Source organism: Peromyscus leucopus, chromosome 7 (genome assembly GCF_004664715.2).
Source record: "Peromyscus leucopus breed LL Stock chromosome 7, UCI_PerLeu_2.1, whole genome shotgun sequence".
NCBI lineage: Eukaryota > Metazoa > Chordata > Mammalia > Rodentia > Cricetidae > Peromyscus > Peromyscus leucopus.
Window position 1 is genome coordinate 29192631 of NC_051069.1, and position 12765 is coordinate 29205395.

General features: G+C 52.8%; 1 protein-coding gene across 3 annotated transcripts; it reads right to left on the reverse strand.

The window, feature by feature from the left end:
* Positions 1–4650: 4650 nt before the first annotated feature.
* On the reverse strand, positions 4651–12300 carry Mcam (melanoma cell adhesion molecule). 3 transcript variants are annotated; one of them, XM_028866336.2, is made up of 16 exons: positions 12196–12300; positions 10301–10431; positions 10001–10208; positions 9841–9911; positions 9658–9745; positions 7692–7871; positions 7462–7583; positions 7188–7350; positions 6984–7102; positions 6766–6907; positions 6500–6621; positions 6254–6395; positions 6060–6155; positions 5786–5933; positions 5391–5508; positions 4651–4985 (listed from the first exon to the last, which is right to left on the reverse strand). In XM_028866336.2, exons 1-16 carry the CDS (start codon positions 12260–12262, stop codon positions 4956–4958), a joined length of 1947 nt encoding a protein of 648 aa, XP_028722169.1. In that variant the 5' UTR covers positions 12263–12300; the 3' UTR covers positions 4651–4955. The 3 variants fall into 3 exon arrangements, with proteins under 3 accessions (XP_028722169.1, XP_028722167.1, XP_028722170.1); XM_028866334.2 differs by having other exon boundaries at positions 5391–5538; XM_028866337.2 differs by lacking the exon at positions 5391–5508.
* Positions 12301–12765: the final 465 nt, after the last annotated feature.

The following is a 12765-nucleotide window of genomic DNA, read 5'->3' on the forward strand; positions in this document are numbered from 1 at the left end:
AAGTTAAACCTGTCTACTGGTTCCATGGGCCAGACCAGGCACCCCGAGGGAGTCTGTACTGGGCTGTATCTCCTGAGGGGATCTGTTCGCCAAGCTAGCACTCATGGAGCAAGCCTGTCTTTCAGCTCCTGAAAGGTAGAAGTAGATTTAGGAATTTTAGGCCAGCCTCAGATACATTGCAAGATGAAGACTAGACTGGACTCTATGAATGTCTTGCATGTTCATGGAGAATATTTTCTCCTCTTCATTTCCAGCAACACCATTTGGTGCATGAGTGGAGATGCTCTCTTCAAGTGCGAATTACTGATAGAGTGGTTTCACTGTCAAGGGGCCTTTGGGTTCTTCCGCTGTAGTTTTCTTTATGTCTGACAGTTTGAAGGTGCACTCTTTCATTGCAGGAAAGTCATGGAGGCAGGAACATGAGGTACCTGGTCACATTGTGCCTGCAGTCAAGGAGCAGAAGACAGTAATACTTAGGTTATATCCTTAAGGCAGAATATACTCAGCGAAAATATTTATTTGAGAGTTCATACCCCCATTGGACCTTACAGGGAGAACAGAGATATTGTGGCAGATTGGGAGCTTCCAAGAAGAGATATGCAAAGGAACTTCCACACTGGAAGCACAGTTGCATAGTTTCTGTTCTGCTATTCATCTGGGAAGTTGAAGAAATACCCCCAACCCCCTGCCTTTTGTTGGCTTTTTCGAGTACAGGGTTTCTCTGTATAGCCCTGGCTGTCCTGGAACTCGCTCTGGAGATCAGGCTGGCCTTGAACTCAGAGATCCCCCTGCCTCTGCCTCTGGAGTATTGGGATTAAAAGCGTGTGCCATCACTGGCAGCACCACCACCACCACCCAGCTGGAAATCCCTATTTTTAACTTACTCATAGTCACTATTATCTTTCCTTTTGTTCTCCTTAGAGTCTTGGCACCCAAGATTACTTCCCCAGTCTGTCCTTGGGTGGCATTTCGTAGCCTCCATTCACCCTCCAGTCCTCTTCCGCATTCCTTAAAGTGAAGATCTTAGCTGTAGCTACTGCCTTTAGGCTTGGCTCTCTTCTGGTTTTAGTGCTGAATACCTGTTCACTCTCTGGGCTCTTGACCAGTCTCCTACATCCCTCTTCTTTGTTTGTCTTTCTGTGAGGGGGCCTGCAGTGATGTTCCTAGCTCTGCTTTCCTAGGCACCATTGAGACATTCGCCAGGATCCAGATATTTTTGGTGTCGAATTGAGCTTGTTCTGTGAGCTCCTTAGACAAGCTACCTGTATCTTCCCTGTCTGGTTGCTTTTTCTCTAGTCCTGTAATAAGTGTGGTGGTTTTTTGTTTGTTTGGGTTGGGTTTTGTTGTTGTTGTTGTTGGGGTGGGGGTGGGGGGAGTAAAACTGTGCTTCTGCTTGCCTGGATCTTTGGAATCCCATCTTAGAGCCTGCCCTGCGTTTTAAGGCATATCATACATACTACCCTGCTTTTAACTTCTAAATATTCAAGTCCTTTGGTATACACAGAAGTAACCTACTAATCCAAAGATACACATTGAGGCACACAGGAAGGAAGGGCAAGAGCAGATCACCAGATTTTGCATTTGATGTCTAGTCTAGGCTCCGGAATGAAGGCGAAGGGGATAGAAGTGCCATGTGCCTTCAGTGTCCCAGGAAATCTGGGTGAGTTGCAAGGCAAAGTACCAGTGTTTCTTGGTTCTAGTAAGTAGCACAAGACTTAAGAGATGGAGAAATAGGGACAGGGAGGGCCCTACACATTGTTTTGTGCCTGATGAAGAGCACCATGGGGAAGGGCCAGCTGCCGACCAACAGCTGCTTGGAGATCTTGCAGCCTCTTCCCTGTCTTAGTGCTTGAGAAAAATGTGGCTGACCACTCCTTGTCTTGCACAGAGCCCAGGCTGAGCGCCAGCCTCAGATCTACTGATTTGGCAGCTGAACAAATCAGCCCTGAGTTGTGATCACCTGGCCCTGCAGTCCTGATTCAGTCCCACAACTGAATGTGAGATGCAAACTCCAATTTTCCTTCCCTCTAAAACAGAATGGAGGCCAGAGAAGATTGCTCAATGCATGCTGTGTACAGCTCCTCAGGCTCACACTGCCTCCCCACATAGGCCCAGAAGGGGGGTGGGGGGTGTAGTGCTTGTGTTGCTCCTTCCCCACTACCTCTCACCCAGTAGTGGAGAGGGTGACCATGTTTTGGCTGTCTAGAAGTGGTAGGAGGATGACAGGCCCTGAGCTCTCTCTCGGCCTCTCCCCTGCTCTCTGGGCTAGTGAGCCTGCCTGCAATGCACATGAGAGGAGCCGGCCTCTGACCGCCTCCTCAGCACCCTTAAGTGGGAAGTCTGACCTCTGCTGAGACATGCTGGGCATGGCAGCTGTAAGGTACCTCCTACATCTGCTTTCTGGCTGTGCTGACTTGGGATTTTTAACCTTATATATCTTTTTCCTTTATTCAAAACAAAACAATTTTTAGCACACTGAAAAAAAAAAAGCCAAATGTTTTGTGCCTTTCTAAGGCAGCGCTGTATCCCAGGCTGCATTTTAGGACTTAATATGGAAATACCAGAGACTGAGCTCCTCTACCTTGAGTATCTTTAGCCCGAGAGTCTTGGGGACAAGGATGTCTGGCTGGAGAGGTGGCACATAGGTGCCTGTAGTCTCCTTCCTGTGCCACGAGGCTTCATTGGAAAAGAGCAGCATTTTCTCCTGGCATCACTTGGTTGGTCCCAGGCAGCCGTTAGTGTTCCTCTAGTGTTCCTCTGCTCTAGATGCCCTGCTCATGAAGCCTCTTGGTAACAGTGCCCTGCCGAGTGGAGCAGAGAGGGACCCTCCCGGGAAGGGGAGATGGTTCATTTGTTGTCTTTTCATTTTGCTGGATCTGGAGCCAGCTTCAACCTCCTGCCTCTCCTCAGACGTGGCTTTCATTTGAAGGCTCCAACCTTAAAGCAGTAAGTGGCTGGTACCCTCCTCCAAAGGGTCTGCTTGCTCCCGGGGAGGGGCCGTGGGACCCGGAAGCCTTTCACTAATACTGTTGCAGGTTTCAACCCCTAGGTTTCTTACCTCCCTTTCCCTGTTTCTCCCCTGCCTGTAGCTAACAAAGAGTGGGGGATAGAAATAGTTCTTAAGGTCCTCCTCATTCAAGATCTTAAAATTCTTGACTTGGGTGGGGCAAGAGAGAACTTGACAACATTTTCCCCAGAATAGAGTCCCAATTTGTATATCAGTGTTAAGAGAACAAAACACACTTAGGTGAAATTCTCGTGGACTATTTTTTAAATGTCATTAATATAAAAAGATTTCTATTAGCAGTATTTAATCACTCTCCTATAAAGAGCAGACAGAGGTAAATACTCCTGCAGAGTAGTGGAGCTTTAAGACTCAATTCTCTCAAGTCCATGTTGTTTTGCCAGTGTACTGATGTGTAGAGGTCTGTTATACTAATTAGAGGTCTGTTATACTAATGTTATTTATTAATTTTTTCATTTCCATACAGTTAACTAAAGAGCTTTTTCAAGCACCCATGTCTGTAAAAAAAAATATTTTTAAATAAAATTTCTTTTGTTGTAGCACACTTGAGTTCTGGCTCATCTGGGGCTGGGGGTAATACACAGGGAGGGCAGATTTGAGACTAATGGCGGTGTGCAGGGATAGGAGTGGGGGGAGAGAGCTGCCGGTTAGCAGCATGCTGCTCAGCTCTGGATGCTCTAGAGGTAAAGGGACGACAGTCTTTGGAGAGCCTATCATCCATGATGAATGGAAAGTGGCATCATGCTTTGGGGACAATAACACTTTATTTTTCTAACATACATAACATACAAAAGGAAACATTTGCAAATTTACAGACAAAACCATATATATATATATATATATAATGTGTGTATGTATGTATGTATGTACACACACACACACACACACACTCTCACAGATGCACACATACCCCCAAAAGCTCTTGCCAGGCCAAGTTTTCATTTCTAAGTACCATTCTCCCACTTGGACTCTTCAGATCTGGACCCATAAGCTCCCATGTAGAAATTTGGTACTAATAAACCTCTAAGCTTAATCCCCATGAACAGTAGACCTCCTCTCTCTGTCCCATCTCTTATCTTTCAGTCTCCCATTTTCCACCGAGGGAATGCAGGAAGCTTGGGCTCAGTAAGTAGTCTTCACTCCAAAACACACAAACAAACAGAACAGTGCTTCCTTACTCAGGGATATGTCTGAAGGATTACCACCAATCCATGACTTCTGCCCAAAGGAAAAATATCCCAAAAAACCCTGAAAGAGCAGCAGGCAGGAAAGTCCAGAAGCAGTGCTGCAGCTGCCTCTGGATGGTGGGGTTCTCTCAAGGACCAGTGTGAACAGTGTATGTGACCACATGCCCAGGTCCCGGATCACATGGTACAACTAGCACAAAGACAGCCTGTGAGGAGAGAACACGGCTCAGAGAGCCCACTCAGCTGATGGCAGGAGATGGATCTGCAACCATTGGCTGTGTAAGGGAAAAAAATCCATTTGGGAAAAGGGAAAAAAAAAATAGCCGGGCGGTGGTGGCGCACGCCTTTAATCCCAGCACTCGGGAGGCAGAGCCAGGCGGATCTCTGTGAGTTCAAGGCCAGCCTGGTCTACAGAGTGAGATCCAGGACAGGCACCAAAAGCTACACAGAGAAACCCTGTCTCGAAAAATGAAAAAAAAATAAAACAACCCTCCCCACTCCTGGGAGACTGAGGCCCCCAGTCACTTGGGATAAGCATCACTCAGTGGACACAAAGGAGGACTTGGGTCTCCAAAACCAGGCCTCCTGGTCAAATGAGATCCTCCAAATGGCTCTTGTCCCAACTCTTGGCTCTCTGGACCTGGTCTGTAGGGGACCTGAGTAGGGGTCTTCCCTGCTGTCCCTCTGGAGGCTTTAGCTTGGGGTGAAGACTGAGCAGGGAGCAGGAAACTTTGGTGAGTCAGCTAATGCCTCAGATCGATGTATTTCTCTCCCTGAAAATGGGTAGAGAGAAGTAACCAGAACATGAAGAGCCAGCAGGTTCACAGCACCAGGAGGGAGGGAAGCAGAGCTGGTGAATCTGCAGCAGCCTTGAGGCGACCAGCGGAAGTGGGAAGGGACAAGAAGAGACACAAGTCCCCCAGCTGAGTCTGCAGTGGGAGAGACGCTACACTTTTAGAAAAAGGTAGGGTGGGGCTTGGCTCTCTCTCTCCAGGGTCCCTCCACCACTCTGCCTTGGCCTGCCAGTGTCAGTAATAGAAGGCAGGATGGGCCCGTTCCCCATCTCTAACCAAGGAGGAAGGACAGAAAGTTAGTGTGTGCCAACAGGTACCATTAGCCCACTTCCCCCAGTTCCTGAGGGGGTGGGTCAGGCCCTGGCCTCAGGAGCTGCCTCCTACCTGGTCTCCTGGAGCCCTCTTGTCACCGCTGCCGCCCTGTAGGAGAGCCATCTCTTCTGGGAGCTTATCTGACTTAACTTCAACTACAAATTCACTCTTACGAGTCGGGGGCAGCGTGCTGGGAGGAGGGAGGTGAGAGGTTGGCAACCTGGGGCCAAGGGAAGGGGAGGGCCTCGTGGGAGGGGTACTCATGGACTCAGGGGGGGGGGCAGCTCAGGAAGGGAGGATTCAAGGAGGTGTGGTTGACGGAAGCTGGGCAGTGGGCAGTACAAAAAGGTCCAGTTTCTGCTCTCAAGGGGTAAGTGGGCACCAGGTCGGCAGGGGAGGTCCCTTAGGAGGTAGCAAGCTGGGCAGCCAAAAATGGGGAGGGGGTAGGGGCCATGAGCCTGGCTTACATCTCTTGTTTTCCTGAGCGTCCACACGGCAGTTTGCCCTTCTTGTAGAAGAAATAGAGGGTAGCGCCCAGTACAGCAAGGACCAAGATACACACGATCACAGCCACAATGACCACACCTTTGCTCTCTGGCGGCGGCAGCTTTTTCTCTGTCCGACAAAGACACTTGTCGTCACTCCCTGCCCCAGGCAGCCACACTGCTGTTGCTGCCCCACCCTATCCAGCCCAGGGTGACAGACGGGCAGAATGGGCACCCTGGCACAGGCCTGGCTTACCTGTGGAGGTGCTGTTGGCTCTTGTGTGAGGACTAACTGTGGAGGTGCTGAGGCCAGTGGTTTGGCTGAAGTCAGGTGTGAGGGTGGTTAAAGTGACTAGGAGGCAGAGGGGAGGGGGGGGGTTAGCAGAAGCGCACGTTAATGCCCGCGCCTGGGCATGCCCCTGCGGTCCTCTGCAGGGAGGCAGCTCTCACCCAGCTTGAGGATGATGATGGTGGAATTTGAGCCCAGGGAGTTGGAGGCTGTACATTTTGCACCTGTCTCCAGCAGCTCTGGGGTCACAAGGACATTCAGGGTGCTCACTACTGTCTGTGGATCTGGGTTCCATTCAGCTGCCTGGAAGTAAACGGGCAGCTCAAAGAGTGGGAGGATCTCCGGCCGTGGCCTCAAAGCCTAGGCAGGGATTAAGAGAACGGGGAAGATAAACCAAGCCTTCTCACCGAGCCATTGACATTCCAGGAGATGGTGGGCTGAGGATGTCCTGAAGCCTCACAAGATAGGTTCAGGGCTGCGTTCTCGTGTGCCCACACCTTCCTCTCCTTTAATGCCATCCACGGGGGCCCTTGGGGGAGGAGAGGATTAGGCCCCCAAATACCCTGCTTTTACTTCCCACCACAGTTCCCAGGGTGCCAGCTGACTTTTTTGACCTCCAACAGCTCAAAAGCACCCAACTCTGGTGACCTGATCACTATACAAAGGGCCTCACCAAAAATGCCCACGCTGACCAGCTGTGTACGGTTCAAGCCAGGAACATTAGGAACGGATGCCATGCAGAGGTAACGGCCCCCTGCTTCCCGTTTCAAGTTGTTTAGCTGGAGAACAGGTCCCTTTCCCAGTCGCTGGCCTGTCTAGGGGTGAGACATGGGGTCAGGGGATCTGAGGAGAAGCAAGCTCTTGCCCACAGTCCCAAAGCCATCCCGGTACCTTGTCTCTCAGCCACTCGAACTCAAGGTCCTGGTTACTCTCTGCCTCGCAGGTCAGTGTGAGGCTGTCGCCTTCCTGGGCTTCAGGGGCGGCTGGATTCACTCGGACATCAGACACATCTGGAGGCATAGCCAACGTGTCAGCCTGGGCAGGACCACCAGGTGTTCCCTCCTGCCCCAGGCTGAACCCACCCGAGTGCCTCACAGTTCACTAGCAGCTCCTGGGGGTCACTTGATAGGGGGACCATAGTTTCCAGGTCCAGGCTCTGACACTGGTAGAGCCCACTGTGTTGCTTCTGGGCGGGCTCCAGGAAGAGGATACCATTTTCATCAGTGGCCTCCTCCTCCATCTCCCCAGTGCTGGAGTTCTGGGAGAGCACAAAAGGGCGAGGGTGAGCCGATGCCTCCAGCTGCCGGGTCGGCCTCTTTGCCTGTCCCCTTGTGCACCCTCCACGCACCCAGCACGGAGCCCTCCGAACCTGCTTGTTGATAGTGAAGTGGGGTTGAGGGTTGCCGTCAGTCAGACATCGGATTTTCACATGATCTCCTTCCTTCAGCAGTCCCATGGGCTCTACCTCCACCCACACTTTTTCTGCAGGGTCTGTGCAGACAAAGTGGAAGGCTCTCAGCCCAAGAACTGGCCCTGAATTTGATGCAGAGGGACCAGCAGGTCCACCCCCAAAAACCAGAAGAGCTAGTCAACACTTACAGAAGACCGGGACAGTGACCTCCTTAGACTCCTTCATGCGGTTCCCACTGGGGAGCCGGTAGCTGAGTTCGCAGTAAAACCGGGCATCTTTGTCTTCCTTGACTAGCTGTGCGTTCAGAACACTCTGCAGGGTGTACAAGCCACTGGACTCCACAATCTGGGATGACTGGATCTGAACACCTGGGCAGGAGGGGAAGCAAGGCTTGGCCTCAGCACCCCCTCCCCGCAAGCCACTCCTGGGGATCAGCGGGGAAATATCTCAGGGAGAGGCCCATGGCCAAATACGAACTGGTAACCCTGCCACCCAGCACTTTTACTGTTTGCTGTCTACCCTACAAAGGCATTTACACCTGAGCGCATACACAAGGATGTGCGCCAGGATCACCCCAGAGACCAAGGAAAATGGAGTCAGTCCAAAGGCTTCGTGGTAGAGCATGTTCTTAGCATGTCTAAGGCTTTAGGTTCAAGCCTCAGAATCCAAAACAGAAGTCCAAAGTGATGAAAAATTGAGACATTAAGTGCTATCAGGAGAATGGTAACAACCGCATTATATTCAGTACGGCAACAGGAAGCAAAATGGGCTCCATCTGAACAGACTGGCCTGGAAACATTACAAAAAGGATGTGTTCCCAAATTACCACTAAGGTCAGGGCTTCTTCAGGCTCAGCACTATTGATGTTTTGGACCAGAATTAATTCTTTGTGGTGGAGCCACCTTGTGCATTTTAGGATGCTGAGCTATATTTTTTACCTCTACCTACCAGATGCCAATAGCACCCTCTGTGTTTGTGACACCCACTAATGCCCCCAGACACTGCCAAGTATCCCCCAGACTGGTATGTATGCAAAAAATCACCCCTGGTTGAGACAGTAAAAAGCACAAGCCTTGCCAGGTGGTGGTGGCACACACCTTTAATCTCAGCACTCAGGAGGCAGAAGCAGGCAGATCTCTGTGAATTTAAGGCCAGCCTGGTCTACAAAGCGAGTTCCAGGACAGCCAGGACTGTTACACAGAGAAACTCTGTCTTGAAAAACCAAGCCAAACCAAAACCATACAAAATGTAAGCCTTGAGCCAGGAGTGGTGGTACATGCATAGAATCCCAGCACTTGGGAGATGGGTAGAGCATCACCAGTTTTAAAAGCCAGCCTGAGTTGCAGGGGTTCCTGTCTCAAAACCACGTGAAAACCTCTACAATGTAGCAAACATTTGTTTGTGATAGACACAGAAATAGGAATGAAAGAAAACAACAGTCACTTCTGGGAGGAGTTGACCAGAAAGAAATTCCTAGCTTGTTTATAGCCTAAATTTTATCCTTTAACAACTTTTTTGTGACTTTAATCCCAGCACTTGGGAGGCAGAGCCAGACGGATCGAGGCCAGCCTGGTCTACAGAGCAAGATCCAGGACAGGCACCAAAACTACACAGAGAAACCCTGTCTTGGAAAAACAAAACAACAAAAAAAAAAACAATCTTTTTTTTTGGGGGGGGGGGGCTGGAGAGATGGCCCAGGGGTTAAGAGCACTGGCTGCTCTTTGAGAGGTCCTGAGTTCGAGTCCCAGCAACCATCTACAATAGGATCTGATGCCCTTTCTGGCATGCAGGTATACATTCAGAGGCACTCATACTAAAATACAAGTAAATAAGTACAGAATTTTTGTAACTATTTTTTATGTGTATTAACATTTTGCCTGAATGAGTGTATGTATACTGCGTGCATGCCTTCTGCCCTTGGAGGTCAAAAGAAGCCATCAGATTCCCTGGAACTGGACTTGTGGGTGGTTGTGAGCTGTCATGTGGATGCTGAGAACTGGCCTGGGTCCTCTGCAACCGCAACCGGTGCTCCTGACAGCCTACAGTCTGAATTATTCAACATCACCTGTATGGTTCTTTTGTTTGTTTCAATAAAATTTCTAAAAGAACATGCTAGGTGGTCCTCCAGAGCCTAAGTAGTAAAGGGCTACTCACGGTTCTCCTCCTCTTGCAGGGGCCGACCATTCTTGTACCAGATGACTTGAGGAATGGGGTACCCATTCCTCCCCACACAGGTAGCAACCTAAAGAGGACAGGATGGGAGTCTCCTTGCTTCTGACAACTCCCTCTGCCCCAGCTTAGCCCCTGTTCACCATCACTTGACCTACGGCATCTCACCTCCCTAAGCTCTTGCCTGTCCACGTGGATGCCCACGACATTGGCCTGGATGGTCGGCTCTTCTGGAGCTTCTACAACAGAAGGGAAATGAACAGAGACATGGAGACTCATCTTTACCTGGTCCACACCACCCTGAAGGCAGGAATGAAAGGGCACTCACTGAAGACTTGAAGCTCAGTGTAGTGATCCGGGAGCCGTGGCCGCTTGCTCTTACACAGGAACATCCGCTCATCGTGGGGAGTGACTTGACTCAGGGCCAGAGTAGCCCCTGAGTCCTGGAGGCTAAGGCGGTGCTCATATTCCCCGGGTTCACTCTGGCCCTGGCCCTGGCGCACACGGAAAATGGGTATCTGCCTCTCCTTGTGAATCTGAGGGCAAGGAACCGAAGAGGTGAGCTACCCACCAGAGGGACAGCGCTTCCCACTTACTGCCGCCCACCCTTCAAAGCCCAGGCACTCACCAAAAACCAGTCCACATGGCTGAAGTTGCCAGAGGAATGCGAGGGGCCACACTTGAGAAGGGCTGTGCCGCCCACTTCCACCTCCACTGGTTCTGGTGTGGGTGCAGGCTGTTTTTCCTCTCCTGGCACACCTGGGCAAGGGGAGGAGCGTGCCCAGGAGCTTTGTCAGCTCCAGCTGCTCCATCCTGTCCTGTCCCCTCTCCTCTCCTGGCTCACTGCAGCTGTTCTACTCTAAGGGTCTGGAAAGGGCCCTGTCCTCTCTCTACCTTTAACGTCACCATAACCTCACCCCAACCTGGGTCAGATCTCTCCCAGTGGAATATGGACTGGAGCATAAAGTGACTGGGTACTGCTTAAAAGAAACTGGCGGAGAGTCAGATAAGGGGAACATGGGCTATGGGCCAAGAAGAAGGCCCCTTTGCTCCTGGGCCCCTTCCTAGTCCTGGTGAGCTCAGACTATGAGAATGCAAGGCATGTGCCAGGCTGGGGCACAACAGGCTCCTTTGTGTCCCCACCTCCCCAGGGAAGACGTCACTATTCTACCCTCTGCCCCCCAAATCCTCCGGAAGACACGGTGGGCCAGCTCTGGCCAGAGGCTACCATTCATACTCCTGAAGTAGCATGTCAAGGAACATTGCAATACAATCTGAAGACCCCATCCAAGTATAGAGGGGTCAGAATCTCCCCCCAGGGGTTAGGTCAAGAACCAAAGAGTGGGCAGGAGTGACGTCAGCGGTGCCAGCACGCTGCCAGCCCTTTGAGAAGGTGATGTCACTGGACACAATCTGGCTGGACACTAGGATGCCTAGCTTGTGTGGCTTCCAGACTGGAGGGTGGTCTTCAACTAAGAGCAGGAACCTTGGAATCTGGTTTCTGAGAGCCAGAAGAGCAGGGCAGAGTGAGGCTGGGTTTGCTGGCTGCAGCTGCCTAGCTGGCTTAGCCCTTTCCCCAGAAATAAGGTCAGACTGGGAGGCACTAGACTGGAGTACCCCAGGGACAAGGCTGGCACTGGGCAAGAGGCCAGAGAAGTGGGTAATGCCCAGCCCTCCCCTTCCCCTGCCCGACCAGTGGCTGGGACGGGATAAGGAGCCAAGAATAACACGCGACACCGCTGCGGGCCATGCAAGGGAAGCCCGGACCTAGGAGCGCCCGTCTAAAGATGGCTCAAAAAAAAAAAAAAAAAAAAAAAAAAGCTCCGAGGTGCCCAGGCACTCTTCATCGGACTCTAGTCCCTAACAGAAGCTGTTTCTATTGTAGAACTTATCCACTCGTCGTCTGTCCCCTTGTGATCCCGTCAAACCGGGAGGCACGAGGCGACCCACACCACCCGCCACTGCCCTTGCCAACGCCCAGCCGGAGCAGAAGCCACCGTCCCTCCTCCCTCGCTCACCTCCAAGCTGGCGTGAGGCCCAGGCGGAGGGGGAGGGGTCGGCGCCCCCCTCCGGCAAGGGAAACAGTCTTTTCCAGCAACAGGCGGGCACGGGATGCACGGGTTGGGGATGCGCCCCAGTCGCGCCTCTCTGCCCGGGGACCCAGAGCAAGCACCTGCGGGAGGCCGGCCCCAGAATCCTGCAGAGGCTCGGCCCCACCCCTTCCCGCTCGCCGCTGCAGCCTCCAGGCTGCTGGGTCCGTTACCAGAATACTCTAGAACCTAGGCTGCAAACCCGCGGCAAAGAACTTGCACGCACGCGGAGCGCCTGGGAATAGGGGACTCAGACTAGAAGCGCCTGCCTGGGTGCAGAGCCTCTGCCTTGCTGCCAGCTCTGATTTCCGGCACACTCCGGCTCCGTCGAAGACATCCCCCCTAACTCCCAACGCCTGGGCCCTGCAGGACCCGGGTCGGTCCCCGCCCCCCTCCCCACCCCCCTACACACACACATACACACACAACTCACCCATAGCGCGGCGACAGCAGCAGCAGGCGGCGAGCAAGAAGGCGCAGACCAGCCTGGGCAGCCCCATGCTTCCCCGACGGAGGGAGAGAGCCAAGTGAGGAGCTCGCGGCTGTCGGGGGCTGACGTCAGGGGGGCGGGGGAGGGGACCCCGGGCGCCGCCCGGCCCCGCCCCGCGCAGCCCCCGCCCCCGCCCCGCGCCCTAGGGGGCGGGCCCGGGTGCGCCGGCTGGGAGCTGCGCCCCGATCCCGGCCTGGAGGCCAACTCCCGCTTCCCAGCCTCCTGGCTTGGGAAGGTTGAGGGAGCAATGACAGGTGTCCTGAGGCTCAAATGACTGGCCGAGGCGGCAGAAGAAGCCGGCCCGGTCGTCTTAGAGCCGTCCTGGACGCGGTAGCAGCGCTCACTCGGGTTTAGCCACTACCAGCGGGTGTAGCCCCGGGGACCCTCTGGCAGAGGAACAGGAGAGCGGTGTCCCCGATGGGGGCCTCCCGGTCAGGCTCCTCCGCCCTGCTTTGGAGGCATGGAGCTGGCCCTGGTCGCCTTTTAGAACACCGCTTCACTGCGGCGGCTGCC

Bases quoted from the DNA above. Each gene is read 5' to 3' on its own strand.
- Mcam (XM_028866334.2), bottom strand. From the start codon at position 12,262: ATGGGGCTGCCCAGGCTGGTCTGCGCCTTCTTGCTCGCCGCCTGCTGC. The intron at 7,584-7,691 runs GTAAGTGTTGAC...TTGTCTGCACAG, and splicing joins GGTCACTGTCCCGGTCTTCT to ACCCTGCAGAAAAAGTGTGG. The intron at 7,351-7,461 runs GTTCGGAGGGCT...GTGCTCTCCCAG, and splicing joins ACTTCACTATCAACAAGCAG to AACTCCAGCACTGGGGAGAT.